The 17,628-nt window shown below is 39.9% G+C and overlaps 2 protein-coding genes across 2 annotated transcripts; one reads left to right on the top strand and one right to left on the bottom strand.

The window, feature by feature from the left end:
- Positions 1-112: 112 nt before the first annotated feature.
- LOC137948424 (transcription factor LHW-like) lies at positions 113-5,779 on the bottom strand. The gene is made up of 10 exons (XM_068794510.1): positions 4,695-5,779; positions 3,861-3,950; positions 3,639-3,747; positions 3,375-3,416; positions 3,222-3,281; positions 1,441-2,922; positions 1,254-1,355; positions 1,001-1,150; positions 791-916; positions 113-698 (listed from the first exon to the last, which is right to left on the bottom strand). The coding sequence occupies exons 1-10, from the start codon at positions 4,787-4,789 to the stop codon at positions 507-509; spliced, it is 2,448 nt and encodes an 815-aa protein (XP_068650611.1). The 5' UTR covers positions 4,790-5,779; the 3' UTR covers positions 113-506.
- Positions 5,780-11,693: 5,914 nt separating this feature from the next.
- LOC137948784 (uncharacterized) lies at positions 11,694-16,014 on the top strand. Its single transcript, XM_068794953.1, has 5 exons — positions 11,694-12,043; positions 12,137-12,342; positions 12,841-12,939; positions 15,061-15,134; positions 15,538-16,014. The coding sequence occupies exons 1-5, from the start codon at positions 11,776-11,778 to the stop codon at positions 15,782-15,784; spliced, it is 894 nt and encodes a 297-aa protein (XP_068651054.1). The 5' UTR covers positions 11,694-11,775; the 3' UTR covers positions 15,785-16,014.
- Positions 16,015-17,628: the final 1,614 nt, after the last annotated feature.

Here is a 17,628-nt window from a genome sequence, read left to right as displayed (position 1 = left end):
GTGAGGATAGCGATTAGAGATGAAGCTATCAATTCTTTCCCAGAAAGAAGATCTTTAGGTAGGCCTAACGACAATGACAAGTAATCCGACAAGCCTGGAGTGACAACTGCTATAAACAGCTTATCAAAATTGAATTAATAATAAAAACATATCCAGTAACCCTACCTACAAGTTCAAAGAAAAAATCACAGCCTTTTCTTCTTCACCTTCTACCCATTTTCCTCTCTTCATTTTTACCCAGCGAGAGCCTCAGACTATTTCCTCCGAAACCCCACCAAGCCAATAACACAAAACTCCTTACACAGGTAACTGATGTTTACTTGCCTCTTTCCGGAAAATGTTCAAAAGAAAGCTCTGGCCTCTCTTTTGAAAAATATTTTCCCCTTGCATATGTACACTGTTATGGAAAAATAACTAGAAACATATCTTAATGCTTCGGTGCCTGGAAAACCAGTCATAGCAGACATTCGGTGCTTTGGCCTGCTCTTGGCAGCTCCAGACCAAAATCATTGAAATCTATCAGCTACGCTAACTGGAAGAGTCACTGGACATGGCTGATGAGCAGTGGTGAAACCGGGGGCTCCACTATCAGGACCCTTGGTTGGCAGACTGGCTGAGATGATGCTGCTCGCTGTTGTTTGTTGCAGAAGTTGAACCAGAGAAAGAAATATATCCATCCTTGTGATCTCCCTGTTTGCCTGTAGAAGAGTTTGAAGTCTTGTGGTTGAAAACATTGGGAAAGACAGTAAAGGAAGCGAGGGTTTTACTCATTAGTAGGAAGATTATTTACCTCGACAACAAACCGTGCCCATATCTTGTCATCACGGGCTTCCATGACTCCCTTCAAGATGGTCAGGCCAAAGCCTCGGATTATTTCAGCTATCTCAAGAAAGAATCCCTTTTTCTCACAAAGCATCTATAACCAAATAAGGTACAGGAACTTTAAATCATCATGGGTTACATTTGATAGCTTTTTACAAATAAGAGAAGCAGATCTTACCTCCACAAGCATCTGGCCTGGAGGGTTGAGGTCCTCAACTATAATTGGGCAAACCATGGTCTGACCGCCTACTTCAAATGCCCAGGTAGCTCCACCACTACTTCCATTTGAGTTATCTTTTAAGACTACACCGTTCTCCTTGTCCATCATCTGTATGGCCACATCAGAGTAATTCTTTATATGTCAATAATTTTCCTGCTTTTAGAGGATTAAACATGCACTCGGTAATCTGTTAAAGTAGGAAAACATTTACCTTGGGCTCATCAACTTGTTTCAGCTTATCAGCATACTTTGTTACACTTTGCAAGAAGAGCATGTGTTTAATTGTGCGGTCCAACAGAGCATCAATGCTACACTGCGAGATTCATTATTGTAAGAGTGAATTCTTTGTTCGAAATAATTGGGGAAGGTAGCCACATTAATTCAAGAGCTGTAAGTACCTTTGCACTATTGGGCACAATCTCCCGCAGCTCTTTGACCCTGTCCTGGATCTGCTGTCGATCCTTTGGCCTAGGGCGAGTGCTTTCCCCTGGCCTAGCTCTTTTCCTCATGCTTTTGGCAGGTTCTTCAGAACGCTTAGTCTGCATTGTCGCTCCACTGTCACTATAACTGCTACTGATCCATGAGCTGACAAAGGACTTTGAGAGTGCATCCTTTGAAGATGTATATGGAGCTTTCTCAGAATTGCTTTGGGGCCGGAAATCCATACTCCCACTCAAACCACAAAGCCCTGGCAATGGAACGGGATTATGATGACCAGAACTAGTTCCTGCTTTAGTAGTTGTAGATATGGATGAGTAATTGTCTGAATTATGATTAGGAGCAGAGTTGACGTGAGTCACAACAGCATCTAATAGATGTTCAATACCAAACTCCCCTGAGAACTCTTTGCATGACTCATTTACTGTACCAACATCCAACTCTGAGATACATTCTGATACACAAGCTCTCAAATTTGAGAGGTTGCTATTCCCGATGGGTAGTAGATCATCCCAACCCTCCAATTGCTGACAGTTGCTCAGATCTCCTAGACTTTCAAATAAGTTATCAGATATTTTCTCCTTCCCATCATAAATTTCAGCCAGTGGATTTATGGAGTTGGTGGGACAACTAGAGTCCAGTCTTGCAAACTCAGAAGATACAGATGAAACACCTAAAGCTTGTAAAATATCACCATCCTGAGTATTCAAAGAGTTATTCACTTGAAAAAGTGGAATCCACTGTGGCACCTTGTTCATATGGTGATTTACTATTGTAGGTTCTTGTAATTTAGAGCCTTCTTGTAATGTGTGGGAGCTAGTTGATTCCTCTTGAAATTGAGTCTGGCCTTCACCAACCGGTGCCCCTACCCCAAGGCCTGTTTTCCTTGTTGCATCGCCAACAGCATCAATTGGTCTGCTAGTTAACACTGAGCTCCCATGGAAATTGGACATAGAGTTCTGAAAAGGACTAATGGCATTTGAGCTCCTTGCTGCTGCACTTGGGGGTCCATTAAACCTAATACTGGTCAGAAGTTGCTGCTCAATAGATGCCAAGGCTGAAACTCCACTACTTGTGTTCAAGGTGGGACAAATTGGCCCCAAGTGATTACCATCAGATCTAGATTCTTGTACAATTTGAGCTGAACGTATATTAGGTGATTGTAATATAACTTGAGCTGATGGACATGTCTTCAGACTCTCATGGGGCAATCCTGATGGAGGTGCACTGGAAGGCACAGTAGGTGGATATTGTAGTTTAATATCTGGATAACTGGTGCAAGCATTGATTGTTGTAATTATTGAAGCAAATCTCTCATCTATTCCATCATATGAACTATTATAGGCCTTGTACTGAGTCCCGGAAATGAAAGGTTCATGTAAGCTTTCAAGCTGCAGGAACATGTTTTTAGTGTGATGTACAAACTCCAACGTCTCACCTATCTGTTTCACAGTCAAAAAGTAACACTCATATATAAGTTGCAGTTATGGTGACTGCTAAAATATTTCTCTTTTATTTCTTGGTATTTACATATATACAGAGAGAGAGAAAGAGAAACATGAACAACATGAAGAAGAATTTTAAGCCTTACTAAACTTGACTAGCCCTTGAGTTTGATTTTCAAGTTTTTTAGTTCAGAAATATTTGAAGTTTTACTGAAGGCAACTCTAATTGTGTGAGCAATTTGATAACATATCCTGAAAGTAATTTTACATTGCCATGTATGCAAGTTTCAACAAACCTTTTGGTGGGATCCAAACTGAAGCACACTCTGTGGTGAAACAGGTATTAATGCAATTGTCTGCAAGATGAAGACCCTTGATCAGTTCTTTGCAATTTAGGGAAAACTATTATGCCTTTAATCAAATAAAACTAGCAAAGAGGGCAGACGAACCTTCAATCCAGCTAAAAATTGTTGATTCCATTCAACTGTGTCCTGGCAAAGCAGAGCATATTCAAAAGAGTCAATGACACAGGCATTTAGCTCCTGGAATGTTTTAATCTTACCAAAACTCAGATCACTTCTTAAGGAGTAAACATGAGTATGGTTTCTCTACAAAATACATCTTAAACATTTGACAGCCATCTAGCACATATCAACAGAGTATATTAAGAAAAAACAGAGGAATCTAAGCAATTTGTGGAAGATTATTGCTACCTGAAAGCCTGCATGATTATTAACGAGGTCTTCTTGATTCATATCTGCACTGAAGGTGTCTGAGAAAATCCACTGATGCTTCCCGCTGTAAGCAACTTGCCCAATAATCCTAACGGAAAAGAATTGTAGAAAATTAGAAAACTAACAGTCACGAGAGAGAGAGAGAGAGAGAGAGAGAGAGAGGAGCAGCAGCAGCAGTCCGAAGACACTGGCCTCACATACCCCTCTCCAAGGACATGAACTTGATGAAGCATTTTCTCAATCATCACTCTGATATGCTCATCGCAATAAGCTTCTTCAGGCATCAACAACCTATTAAAATAAGCACACAAAGATCAGAAAATAAATGGCGGAAAAAGAGAAGGAATGCCATCAATTCAAGCTCTATCAGTCACTTGGTTGTGCAGAAATTGATGTCTAGGATAATCTCCTCTTGAAGGAAAACGAAAATGGAGAGAAAAATAGCATTCTGCTGCGATTACCACGGGAATTTTACCAAATACCTTCTGATAATTGTCCATTTACTGTACCTTAGGAGCAGGTGAACCAACTAACACAAAACAGAGTAACAGACACAGGTGAACCAACTAACACAAAACAGAGTAACAGACACTTCTTTTAATGGTAAATCATCAGAATGATGCAGCAGAATTGAACCCATTTAGTAACCAGTGCGGAAATGAAAAGGAGAATTATGAGGACGAAATCGAAATCCGAAAACTTATCCATCGAAACCATTACGAGAGACAAAACGACAGAAGCATACAGATCTACACCATCAGCTGCCTCCAAGATAAAATCAAAATAACAATATAAAAAATTATATAACAAAAAAATACATAAGATAATCTATCTTTATTCTCAACGCTCCGTCTTTATGCCAAGCTTACCAGGAAACAAACATAAAACAACCTACGGAAAGAACAAAAATGAAAGCATATCCGTGAAAAAAACATGTCATCATAAGAAGCCAAAAACGGAGAAAAATCACCATAGCAAGATAGCGAACAAAGTAAAAAATATATTTTTTTACAGTAAAATGTAGCATTTTCTTACATGGAGTCTCGGCTTCTGGCTCGCCAGAGAATCGCATACAACCATCCATTGTTGCAGCAGAGAGTACGAAGCAACTCCTTAAGCTGGAATCCCATTTCTTCTCCCAAACTTGACGAGATTTAGGATAAAAGCATATAAATGAAACAGATACTTGTAGTTCTAGCTCCCGCGGCACGATCCCCTGCCCGCTTGCTTCTTTCGTAGATCTCCGTTGCGTTTCTTCGGCGGCTCAGAACTTTGAAGCAACAGATCCGTTCTTTCCATTAACCGAGAAGGAGGACCAATCCAGGGATCAGTTTGTGGCTTCTCAAAAGCAATTTTTTTAGTTCCCCGGCCAAATTGAAACCAGTTTCCCGGACCCTTCAGATAATTTCCAGTGAAAAGAAGAAGAAGAACAAAAGCAATTGTTTGCAAAACGCAACGAAAGAGAAGTCACGGTTCACAATGGAGCATTCGACTCCGAAACCAGTTTTCTCAAGTCGAAGCCGCGAACAGCGATTGCAGGGAGATACGATCGAGGACAAGAAAAAAAATCGACTTTTGCAACGAAAGCGGTTTTACGACAGTCGGAAATGAGCATTCGACGATAAAAGAAAGAGCGGTTTTCTAAAGCTGCAGGAAGACAAAAAGCGGTTTCGCTGCATGCAGCGAGGGAAAAGTGGACTACCGACAGCTGAAGCAAACGAGAAAAAGAAAAGCCTGTTTTCAGTAACTTTCTCAACAATAGGAACACCCTCCAAGCGACTTCCAATGACCAGAAACCAACCAAAATAGAAGGCTGTTTTCCTCCAGCGAGGAAGAGCAATCAGCGGTTTTCGCTCTAGCTGCGCTTTGCTCCCCCTTCCGCCGCAACTACAAAAAAAATGGCGGTCTTCGTAAACGACTTCCGAGCCCGAAAGACAACCAGCAGTCTTATAGTGCGAGGAAGATTCTCCGACGCCTAAAAATAGCGATTTCTTCGCGGCCGCAGGGGCTGTATCGCGGAGGAGATTCTAGCGGGATCACGGTGCCGAAGGCAGTTTTATGGGTGAAAGAGGCGGTTTAGGGGCGGGAGTCGGAGCTGTTTCGGTGGGGCTAGACGAAGATCCGATGTTCCGGAATGAAGGGAAATAAAATCTTCGCTATTTAGGGTGCAAATCTTGCGGGGAGGATCTCCCGCTGCCGGTTACCTGCCCTCGTTTGTACCGGTTAACGGCGGTCACTGACAAGTGATTTTTCTGTCTGGAATTCTGTTTCTAACATTTTATCATCCCACGGGAAGCTAGTACATCTCGTTGAACGACATATCAAATTCATTTATAAATAATAAAATAATAAAAATTCAGATAATTTAATTATTTAATCTCTAATATTTTTATTGATTATTTAAATTTGGTCAGGTTAAGTCCAAGAATAATCAGCTTTTTTTTTTTTTTATAAATAGTATCATCTCGTGATGCTCATCTCGCGCGAGAAAAAAGTAATTTCTCGATAACAACAAGATTCAAGAGGTCGCGGCGTACCACTATCATTACCTCATTACGGGCCCGCATTGAATTCCGAAAGGCAGAATCTAACCTGCGCCAGCGGCCGAGGCGTCCGGCAGTCAATCGCAGACTCGCACGTCTGTACCACTACCAAGCAGGGCACGGCTCCAGGCACCAGCGCCGATCGGTGCAGTTTAGCCTCTGCCGCTCAACACTGTTAAACTACGCCTACTCCCTGGTCGGCCTCCTCGTGCCCGGAAATCTCGCGAGAAGTAAATGAAGGGGAGGATCTCCGGCGCTCGACGAGATGTCGGAACCGAATCTGAACCGGGTGGGACCCAGGTAGGGTCAGTAGGGGTCACTTCTGAACCGACCGGCTGCCACTGCCTCCCCCTCGAACCGTGGGTTCTTCTGATAGACCCAAAATACTTGAAACTTCAATAATTAGGAGCCGTCGAAATAGAAGATTTTACTCAATATCCACAAATTCGAATTTGGTATATAATAACGTGGCGAGGCTAAAATCGGAAGAAAGGTTATTATCTTGAAGAAAAAAAAGGTGGCTAAATATTTTGCATGGATTTTGTCATGAAATCCATGCACGTAAAGGTGATAAATATAGGGATTATATCATAAATCTACATTTAATTCACATAATACGATAAATATATGGATTTTGTCTCCGTATGTCAAAACGCAACTTCGACTTTGGATAAGTATGAAGAGATGAAACTCCATTTTTTTTTCTTTTTTTCTTCATTCTAGATGCGGGCAAGCAAACATCTTCTATATCTTCTTCGTAACGCAACTGTCAGCTTTCGAGAGATGTCGCAAGAGAGGGCATGTAGGGCTTCTAAGAGCAATGTAGAGAAGATCTTAGGATTTTGTAATGTTGTGTAGGGTATCCAAAGGTCATGCCCTAAAGGCAAGGAGGCACCCCCCATCATTCTCCATAATTGAATAAGCCAATAGTCCACCCACCCACAAAACACCAAGTGGCAGGGTGGCCCCACCCCCCAAACACAAACATCTAGTGTGAGAATCTTGACTTAGGGCTGTATATCGTCGCCCAAATCTAATCTTTAAGCCTTTTGCCTTACCTTTTTGGAATTTTCATTATAAGAAGGCAGCCCTCGTTTAAAAGGCTGATTCATTAACGAGACCCACCCAAGACTTTGCTCATATCTGACCAAAACCTCTCTTTGGGACCACCCGGGTAGCATGCCCTACACAAAACGGCTCCAATTAATCCTCCCACTTGGTTCTATAACGTTGACATTGAGAAATTCTTTTGGATTCACCCACAACCTTGAGTGAGCCAAACTCAAACTCCAAACATTGGATTCTACCCAGACCACGTGGCTGCGCTCGACCGATCGGCCGGCCGATCATGCCGGCAAAAGAACAAAAAAAAAAACTAACTTAGGTTAATTTGACTCCTTTTTCTTCCAATTTAGAATTAATTTGACATTGATGATCCATTTGTCATAATCTTTAGTTGTTTACAGGAGTTGAAGGCCATGGACCACCTTATTATTGTCTTCTTTTGCTAACCAATCATCCTTGTGTACTTATGATTGAGAGTGGAGTCCACCAGATGAAATTTTTTAAATAAAGGAGGGAGGAGCATGACAAAAAAGCAAGGGATGACCCACCCCACAAGTGGTGTCCCCATTATGCTGAACATCACACCCTTCATTTCTACATGGGAAAACCTATGATTTTGTCTCTTTAGAGCAGCTTTCTATGCCCATCTTCACCTTGGTCAATGCCATTAAAAAGGAATATCACACTTATTTATGCCTGGTAAAAGAGAGAAAAAATTGAGACATTATCAAGATTTGCAATGAATATAAGAAAAGGGGAGAGATATTATCAATTACAAAACCCAAAACAATAAGCTGCTTTTGATTCATTTATTGTGACTACTCCAGAGTTCTAATATGCTATGATGAGAATTTTCATGCCTCCTTTGGAACCATGATTATCATTTCCAGGTTTGGATTCTCAACCATTCAGTAGCTCACAGCTATGGCTACCACAACTTGAGAGAAGGGAAAAAGAAGAAGATTCCTTTCTCGTCTCTTCTCTCTTTTGTCTCTCTACTTCTGTTATTAGGGTTTCAGCTAGTTTGTGTATGACCATGGAAGAATGAATAGATTGATCAAATGTAGAAGATGGAGAGAATCCCATTATGGTTCGCGGGCGGACCAGACTATCTCTTCACTAGGTGAAGCTCTTATCTTTACTGGATAATGCTGTACTACTTCAAAACTCCTTAACAAGAACGATACATCTCTGTTATCAATAAACAATGCAGAGTTAGTCCAAACTAAGGGAATCTTCTCACCTTTTGTAGGAGAAAGAGCTGGAAAAGAAGAAAACAAGAGTAGAAAAAGCTGAAAATGTAAACTTTATTGACACATAAGAGGCACCAAGGGAGAGAGCAGATTTGTCTTTCTTTCCCAAGCAAGACATTGAGTTTACATTACGCTTTGGGGGAGAAAGAGAAACAAAGGGAAAAGGCCAAAACAATAATGAGGCAAGAGCAACAGGAAGAGTGGGCACATGAAACTGACCTGTGATGAGGCTGCCACAATATAGAAGCTTTGATTAGTTAATGGTAATTCTCACTTGATACAGAAGTCTGTAGCCAAGTGCTTACCAGAACGTACTCTTCTATAATTAACACTGAAAGGGCTGGTGGTGTGGATTCTTTCAAGATGTGACAAGTCAGTGAGGCTACACTTTTGTGGGTTTCACTTAAAGTAGTAGTTGATGAAGGAGATTGGTGGATTTGGTCACTTTGCAACATGTCCTAGCAAATAATGTTTGGTAATCAACCTTTCTGACTAATGTCACTAAGAAGGGCCCGGGTGACCTTAATTAGGGCTTTGCATCACTCCCAAGTTTGATGGGGTTTCAAGAAATTTCCTTATATGTTATAACTAATTACTATGTCTAAGTCATGTTTGCATAGACTGATGTAGAACAAAAGAGTGATCGACGAAAAAGAAAGACGTTATAATCGTGTTCTTCAAGAATGGTGACAAATTTTCAAGACTCATGAGGGGATTTATTAAGTAAATGGATTGCTTAGACTGTGGAGAAAGTACCTTTTCTTAAAAGTATTTTTATTTTTATTTGAACCCCACCCCAGGACCGTTTGTGTTATTAGTATGATAAAATTAAAGAATAAAAAATTGTTTTAATTACAATATATTTATTTAAAATTAATATAAAACTTACCCAAGAACCCGTTTTTTGTGCATGTGTTTTTTCGATTTTTAATAATAAAAAGGGGAGAAATTGAAAAAATGCATTTATTAGCAAAAGACCAGATTATTTTAAGCCTTGAAAGGATCGTCCCGGCAGTAATTACCCAATCATGACGGCCGTCGCCTCCATTCCTAATTCGTGGGCCCAACCGTCTCGGAGCCCACCACTCTGACTTGGGTCGCTTTCGAGTCTCAGGGGGGAGAGGGCCAACGCGACAGAGAATGTCTGCTGCAGAAAAAAGAGAATCCGGTCGGACGCGGGCCCACTTGGCGCCTCGAGTCGCCCTCCCCTCCGTAACCACGTTACTGCGGCCGTCGATGCTTGACACGTATACCGAAAATTCCATCTACGCCACGTGGCACCGGTCAGCTTTTCGTTTCGGTTTCCGCATACGTGGAATCGCCTGACGCGACTGTCTCCCTCAAAGGAAACAGCAAGCCGTACGCTTTTCAGGAGCGGGGCCCACCTCTTCATGTGGGCCCCACGGGATCGCGGTCCTTGCCAGGTCGGCTCTGAGAAGGAAGAGGGAGGGGGAGGGGAGTGATGATTAGGGCGCATGTTAGTGATGCCATGCGGACGTAATGAATGAGGGGAAAGGGAGTGTGACGGGGCGGCATGTGAGGAATTGTCTCCATCGAGGGACCTCCAACGTGCAGGTTAGCATGGAGCGACATTGAAAAGGATACTTTTGGTCGTTCAAGCGGTTGGATTATAAGTTATGTGCGCCCTATAGCTATGGGGCACGGTGGAAATAATCTGGGATGAGTCGGACATCAAAGTTAGGTTTGGGAAAAATCTAAAGCCAAAATCAAAGTTAAGTGACTCTCAATGACCCAATTTTTTTATACCCACTTACCAATTTTTTTGTGACATTGTCACCCCACGGGCTATAGACTTGAAGTTGTGACTCAATAATCTTACCGGTTTTTAGTCTAAAACCCCGTTTTACGAAAGGAAATTTAGTGGTAATTGACGATTTTTCATTACTCAATTGTAGTAATATATATAAAATCGACAGATATGAAAGTTAGTTTACTATCTAAGAGATTCGGTTGAGTACAAAGCAATCCGGACCATGTGATCTAGTCTCTTGTTAACACAAACTATTGTGTTTGCTTTAAAAATAATATATTAAAGATAATGGAACTTTTTAAACTTGGAGATAAAGATTGTTTTATTGGTGATCTCTTGGTTATTTCTGATGTTCAAAAGCAAGTGTTTAAGTGCTAATCTACTTTGATTAATTTTTTATTCTTTGTCATTGTCACTTTTTGTGGACCTTTTCTTTCACTCTAGTCCTGATGAAGGCTCATGTTGGGTCCAAATTATTTTTTATTATTGATTTACTAAGGAATTAACTAGAATTTTTTTTAAAAAAATCCTTGTATCTATTAATATAATTTATAAGAAAATGATAGCTCACACAAAAATACAACAACAAACTACATTGTCCAACCTAGAACCACAAAAGGATTTTTTCAAAAGATAACTAGGTTACATAAGCTTAAGCGCACATAGGGATTTGTAATAGTAGCCCACTAATCACTCTGGCCTACACCCTCCTAGGGATTTGTAGCATCACTTGCCTTTCTTTAACCATATAAGCCTCTCTCAATCAAATTGCGTTGAGGGCGGTGTCGAGGGCGGTCTTGCCTTGCCAATGCTTGACCCAACAATGTAAAGCTTGCTTACAATTCAATCCAAATACAAAAACTTATAAATAAGATAGATATTATAATACATGTACCAATTTGATAGATACATCAATCACAAATACCTATTCTATGTAACTAGTAGCTCTACAGGTCCTAATTTGACCAAATTTCAAAGTTTAAAACACAAGAGTAAATTGGATTGGTTTTCAAATATGGGGGGCACTTAAAAGTAGTTCAATCATATGATGATTTCGCAATATAAGCTCACAAGTAATATTTTAAATCTTTGTTAATTTTTATTGAGTTTGAAAGTAAAAGGTACAGAAACAATTGGATTTTGAATAATACCCCAAATCTAAGTGATCATGATATGACGGTTGAGATAGTCGTTGATCAGGAGGCTGAGATAACGTTTCGCACTAATGGGGGTTAATCCATAATGAACTTGAATTGAAGTGATGTAATCGCACTTCAATGTAATTCATCCTACACTAACGACATAATTTAATGAACTAATGCGGGGGTATTGGATGAGCACTAGGTTTATAATGTGATTAGTTAGTGTGGGGAAACTCGTGCTTCCCGCACGCAGGCCTCAAAGATCGTTTCGAGCACGAGTGATTGGGAGAGACGATACACTAGGGAACCGTAAAAGACGACGAGATTCCAAGCTGAAGAAAAATGCATCTGAAGAAAGCCCTGTGGGCGGAGGGTTTGGAATCGCCGTCTTCCTCCGCCGTGGCGGAGCTCGTCTCTTCTCTCAACACTCAGAGACTTCACAGGGAGGTAACTCTCGCTCTCCGGAACGGCCTACGCGATTCGCGCGCCGAGTTCTCGTTCCTCCGTGTCAGCGGTCTTCGCCACCTCTTGAAGTTCCTTCGATCCGCCGCGGAGTCCGATGCCACCATCCGCCTCTTCCGGGAGACCCAATCCCTCCCTGAATTCCAAGGTCGCCTTCGCTCCTTCTTCCTTCGTTCCCAATGTTTTGAGTGTCAATTTGGAATTTGCGTGGTTGACTGATAAGCTTGTGATGTGGGCACAGTGGTTCCGGTTCTCTTTCAGAATACTTTGAGGGAAGCTGTAGGCGACCCGATTGTTAATCTGGATCGAATTTTTGGTGTGGAGCCCATTCGGATGACGAGTCCGGCGACGGACGCTGAAATTGCTCTCGCTCTCAGGGTTCTAGAAGGATGCTGCCTACTTACCAGGGTCAGTGTTGCTGTGGCTCATAAACACAAGGCAATAAAGGTGCGGAAAATCTCATTACTGCCATAGGTCTCATTCCTTCATAACCGAGCATTCTAGATTGTGGATTGTGTTTTATTTACTTGATTCATATTAGATAACTACTGTTTTCGGTGTAATTGCAATTTTTTTCTGTGCAAATGACTGACTGACTCAGTGAATACAGCTGTCTATCTCTTTCCACTGCTTGATTCAGAATGAAATTGCACCAGTTATTTACTTCCTCGGATTATACTGACCTTGCTACTGCATTTATTTCGGTTACCATTTGATCTTTGTTAATTATCTTTTTTTTTTTCCAACACACATGCTCTACCTGTTTTGTGCTCCCAGATTTGCTACTGGCTGCTGAAACATGAAATCAATTTGAATTTTTATCAGCAAAGACTGATGTTGCCTAAAATGATTGGATTAATAACTTTAATTCTACCACATTAATTATTACTTCCAAGTTTTAGATCCTTGTAAGGTGAAAATATTATAAGTTACTTATTAATGCAGACATTGGCAAACATATTATCAACACGAGGGCCCAATGTGCAAGGTGCATGCTTGGATGCTTTTATCTCTCTGCTGCAAGGATCATCTGCAAATCAGATGGTATGAGACTTAATACTATCCTTTGAATTTTGTATAGAGTGGAAGTTTTACTTCCAGTTGTCATTCTTCTGTTATGAAGTAAATGGCACTTTTTATTTTGTTGCTGACTCATTAACTAATTCTAGAGTTGGATGTCCATCCTTTTTTCTTTTTTTTTGAATGTATCTTTTACTTAGGTTGCTCGCTGAAGTCCTAAACATCTGATCACAATAAAACCTCAGCTTTTATATTGTGTATATTATTTATACATGTATAGCTGCTGGCTGATTGTCTTATTAACTGAAGCATGTGCAAAAGTTCAGAGCCAAAGTTCATTACATTGATTGGATAAGGTCCTATGATGCATATTTAACTTCTTAAAAAATGTTATAAAAACAACCTTATTCTAACATAATTTCTTGCAAATGATAATATAATAATAATTTCTTCTTCTCGTTAACTTATCTGGAAGAAACAAAGAAATCCATGTAGAAGCATTTGAAATATGATTTGCCTATCCAAAGTTGTTTTTTCTTTTCGTTGGTGCATATTACTGTTGATCTCTTCGTATGTGACATTTTTGCTCCTCTATGCTTTCCATTTTCTGTGCTGTTATTTCTGCATACAAGAGATCTGTTATTCTTTGTGAACAAGATATAATTCCAAGGGAGGGTGTAATGACATGTCTAGTGTGCGTTCTCTAAAAGCTGATGTTGAGATTAAATGATTCGATGCTTTCATCAATGTTGTGAAGCTAAAAAATACTTAAAAAACAAAGTCTAGATATGGCCAGGAATCTATATTTGCTTCAAGTTTAACTGATTGAGCTATCCATTCATTAACTTTACCAGCACTTTGCAGCTCTAGTATGGACAATAGTTCTATAATTCAACAAAAGATAAGTCGTTGCATTAGTAGTCAATGACTTAAGAATTAGACCGAAAGGAACGACAGAACATCTCGAGGGAAAATGGAAGCCCTGAGGCAGTTATGGACACAGTTTTGAGAACTACTACAACCTGGTTGTGCACTAAAAAATAATTCTGAGCATAGCTGTGCATACATCAGGTTGAACTAGTCGCAGATTGCTTCTTTGAGACCTGAGAAGTTAACAGAAATGTTCCTTGGACACCTCCTCCTCCTGGATTCATTAAACTGAATTTTGATGGTAGTACCCAGGGTTGCCTGAGACTTCCTAGGGGGGTGTTGCTCTCTGATTACCAGGGCAACAAAGTCTTTCCATCGCTGGTTCTCTTGGCCAATCTGACTCTTTATCTCCTGAAATGCTTGCTCTACTGCATATGGTGGTGGAAGGAGACTTGTCCACCTTTATTAGTTGGGGCAAGAACAATTCTTCACCACCATGGAGACTACTTCTCCAAATGAAACAAGTTTTTGATCTTATGGTTAATATGGACATCACTTGATCCCATGTCCATAGTTCTGCGAATACTGCTGTTTACAGGCATCTTATGGAGCTGATTATCTGAGTGAACAGATATTTTATATTTTAGTCGTCTTTCTTACATAATTTCCTGTAATTTAATTGTTTTTTAGCACTTCTGGCCCCTCTCTGCTTGTAGTGTGGGGCCTTGTACTCTCCTCTCTTCAATAAAATCTCTCGTTTCCACGTCTCAAAAAAAGAATTAGGACTTCTGCTCTAACTCTTAACTTCTAACCTGCATCCAGCTGAGCCAGTTGCTCTTCTCACCAAACACTTTACGACTGTGTTTTTTAACCTACTTGACGTGGATGACACTTTATTCCTTTATTTTCTTAGGACACTTTCTGTATGTAGCTCTGCAAGCATGTATGACGAGATATTATGAAATGAACAACAGTTTGGTTTAGCCATAAGATTTTTTCCATATTTCTCTTTGGTGATAGCACAAGATTGAAGAATGTGTCCGACTATAAAATAGGTGGGACAAGGCTCTGCTGCTGCTGCTGATGATTCTCATGACACCATAATTATTAAGGCTGCAAAATATTTTTTCTTATTGCATCTAACTGCACGTATTACTGATCAACCAATGTTTAGTGAAGCGAGATGTATGAGGAGCTCAGGCTTCAAATGTTTTTCAGATTCTCTCCCATGTTTGAACCAATGTGGACTAACAAATCCTTCTCTTTTAATTGCAGGAGTTTGAGGCATGCCATGGTGTTGAGAAAGTTGTAGAGCTTATTAAAGACAAGGCAGTGGATGAAAGTTTAAGGTCTATTACTTTCCTTTATAATCTTTACATAGTATCTATACAAGAAATAACTATGACACCCTGTTGCTCCATTACTTTTTCATTCCTCCTTTTCATTACAAATGAACATGAATTTGTGGCAGGAGAGAGAAAAGTATAATTACTATCTATTATCAGACTGAGCAATCAAACGATATCATTCAAAAACTGAAAAAGGATGAATTAATTGGTTATATCTCTTTAACATAATTGATAACTTATAAAAGCTGTCTGATTGCTCATATGCACATATTGTTTGTGAGACTGTTTTCTCTCTTTTGGTTCGCCGGCCAAAAGAAGCTGTTGTTTCAAATAGAAGTGAGAGCTTCAGCAAGCCATCCTCACAAACATTGATATGAATGTAATGTAACTGTTTTGTCCTCAGGTTAAAGTGTGGGGAGTTTCTATTGCTCTTCATCGGCCATGTACATGGAAGGGAAATGCCTCCTGTGATATCCATACACGACGAGTTACGGAGACTTTTGGGTGAGAAATGTGCATCACTAGTATGGGCAGCAAGCCAGTTTGGGTCAACCCTAGACCCCGAACAAAGACAGACTGCTCTGCATATTCAAGCTCTACGGGTGCTCGAATGCTTGGAGCTCCAAAGAGAGTTTGGAGCTTCAAAGTAGTTCAAAGCTCCACTGCACTATCACTGCTGAAGAGATGCTATGCTAGCAATGCAATATGTGCAGTGGAGATGCCACAAAATTGGCTTACACGGTTTTTGTCATCTGTATAAGAATTAAAATACCTAACTCTGTTTAACTAAGTTCATCTTTTCATGTTATTATATTTTCCTGCTGTGTAGATAACAATTTGTGACTATGTGCAGTACCAAAATCTTTGTATCTTGCAGGCAGTACAGTTTTATGAACAATAACTCTTCATAATCTTGCATCATCGAGGCACCCATACTTACCATACATGTCAATCAAGGCGTTAAACTCTTAAATATTTGTTACTTTGACCTTATTTTTATAAATTATAAAAAAATATATTAAATAAACACAAATATTATAATTAATTTCTCCTTTGTTTTCAATGGTGACACAAACGTAAGAAAACTAATCAAAATAAAAATTTTCTAATAGAAATTCTTTTCATTGATTGTCATTGATTGGCATATCAAGGTTGCAACAGATCAAATTTCATAAGAGAATTTCAACTGAGTTACCACAGGATTTCTACTTGTTGTAAGTTCTATTATTTGTTTTATCTTGATGGTGCCACGTCTCATTCATCAAATATGCCCAGTTCGATTGTGCCTACTGATCAGGGTCCGGAGTATTGCTTATTTGGTTTTCATGTTTACAAGGGAAAATTAGTCAAAGAGAAAATGATATTTAAGAAAACTACAACTAACTTAATGCAAGGCTGAGAAGGCCTAAACCTCCTAATTTAAAAAAAAAAAATGAGGCAAAGAGAAAAAAAGTTGAAATGAGGCTTTTGAAGGACCACCCATTTAAAGTCTAAACCATGACCCCAAGGGTGGATTCTTCTCCAAGTAGGTAACCCATTTGGAGTATAAGCTAATCTAGTTGATAAGTGGAGTTGGATTTCAAGTTAATGCAAACATGTGGAATCCTCTTTCATGTATTAAAAAAGGGAGAGAAAACCCTAATCTGAGGATGACCTAATTTGAATATTGACAACTAGGTCTGATCTGCAATGTAATCTCCATAGAAAAGGAGGTCATCATGAGTTATTTCAACTTCCACCACTGAAATTAGTGTTACTCATAGTGGATCTTCCACTTATGGAGAAGTCCACTAAGGAAAGACCCAAAATTAGGTAGCTTCTTAGTTTTCCTTGATTTGTGTCAACTGCCAAGTACTTGATTCAGTACTGTGAAGGACTGTTGCAGAAAAAAAAAAACTGTTAATTTGGAATTTATGTGGAATGATGGAATTGCCAGGTGCTTGATCAGCAGGTTCTCCATATGCTTCTCATGCCTCTCATTGTCATCAGCCCTATGTTGCCTCGTTGTTCTCCAGACTCTAAAATCAACTAGTATGACTGCAATACCACAAATTCTCTCTCTAAATAGGACTCAAAAACTGTCATTCAGCAATACTATTTTAAGCTGGAATATTGCTTCGTTCTGATTGTGGTTGATGGGTTCTATGTGATGTAGCATCGAAAGACTACATCTCTTCCACGTTTGTGGTGTCTCGTACCTTTCCTTACTCTCGCCAGAATGACTCTGTCATGGCTTTGCCTCAGCAGGATCTTGTTTTTAGGTCAGAAGATAGGCACACGTTCACAACATCATCCTGCTTATTTTATATCTGTCATGGATTTCTATTCGACCTTCTTTTCCAGTGCTAGACAACTAGAATGTTTTTAAACTTTTGCTGTGTAATTTCACTAAGATAGCATAGATTTTAATGCAAAATCCTGGGCACAAGTGGCTGCTTTCATGTAGTGGAGAAAGAATGCAGGAAAAGTAAGATGAAATAAAATAGTGGATTGG

The sequence above is a fragment of the Aristolochia californica genome, unplaced genomic scaffold (assembly GCF_029961685.1).
Source record: "Aristolochia californica isolate CCGP_79_NKW_82.1479 unplaced genomic scaffold, dmAriCali1.0.hap1 SCAF_13, whole genome shotgun sequence".
In the NCBI taxonomy this organism is placed as follows: Eukaryota; Viridiplantae; Streptophyta; class Magnoliopsida; order Piperales; family Aristolochiaceae; genus Aristolochia; species Aristolochia californica.
This window is presented reverse-complemented; position numbering and strand designations above follow the sequence as displayed.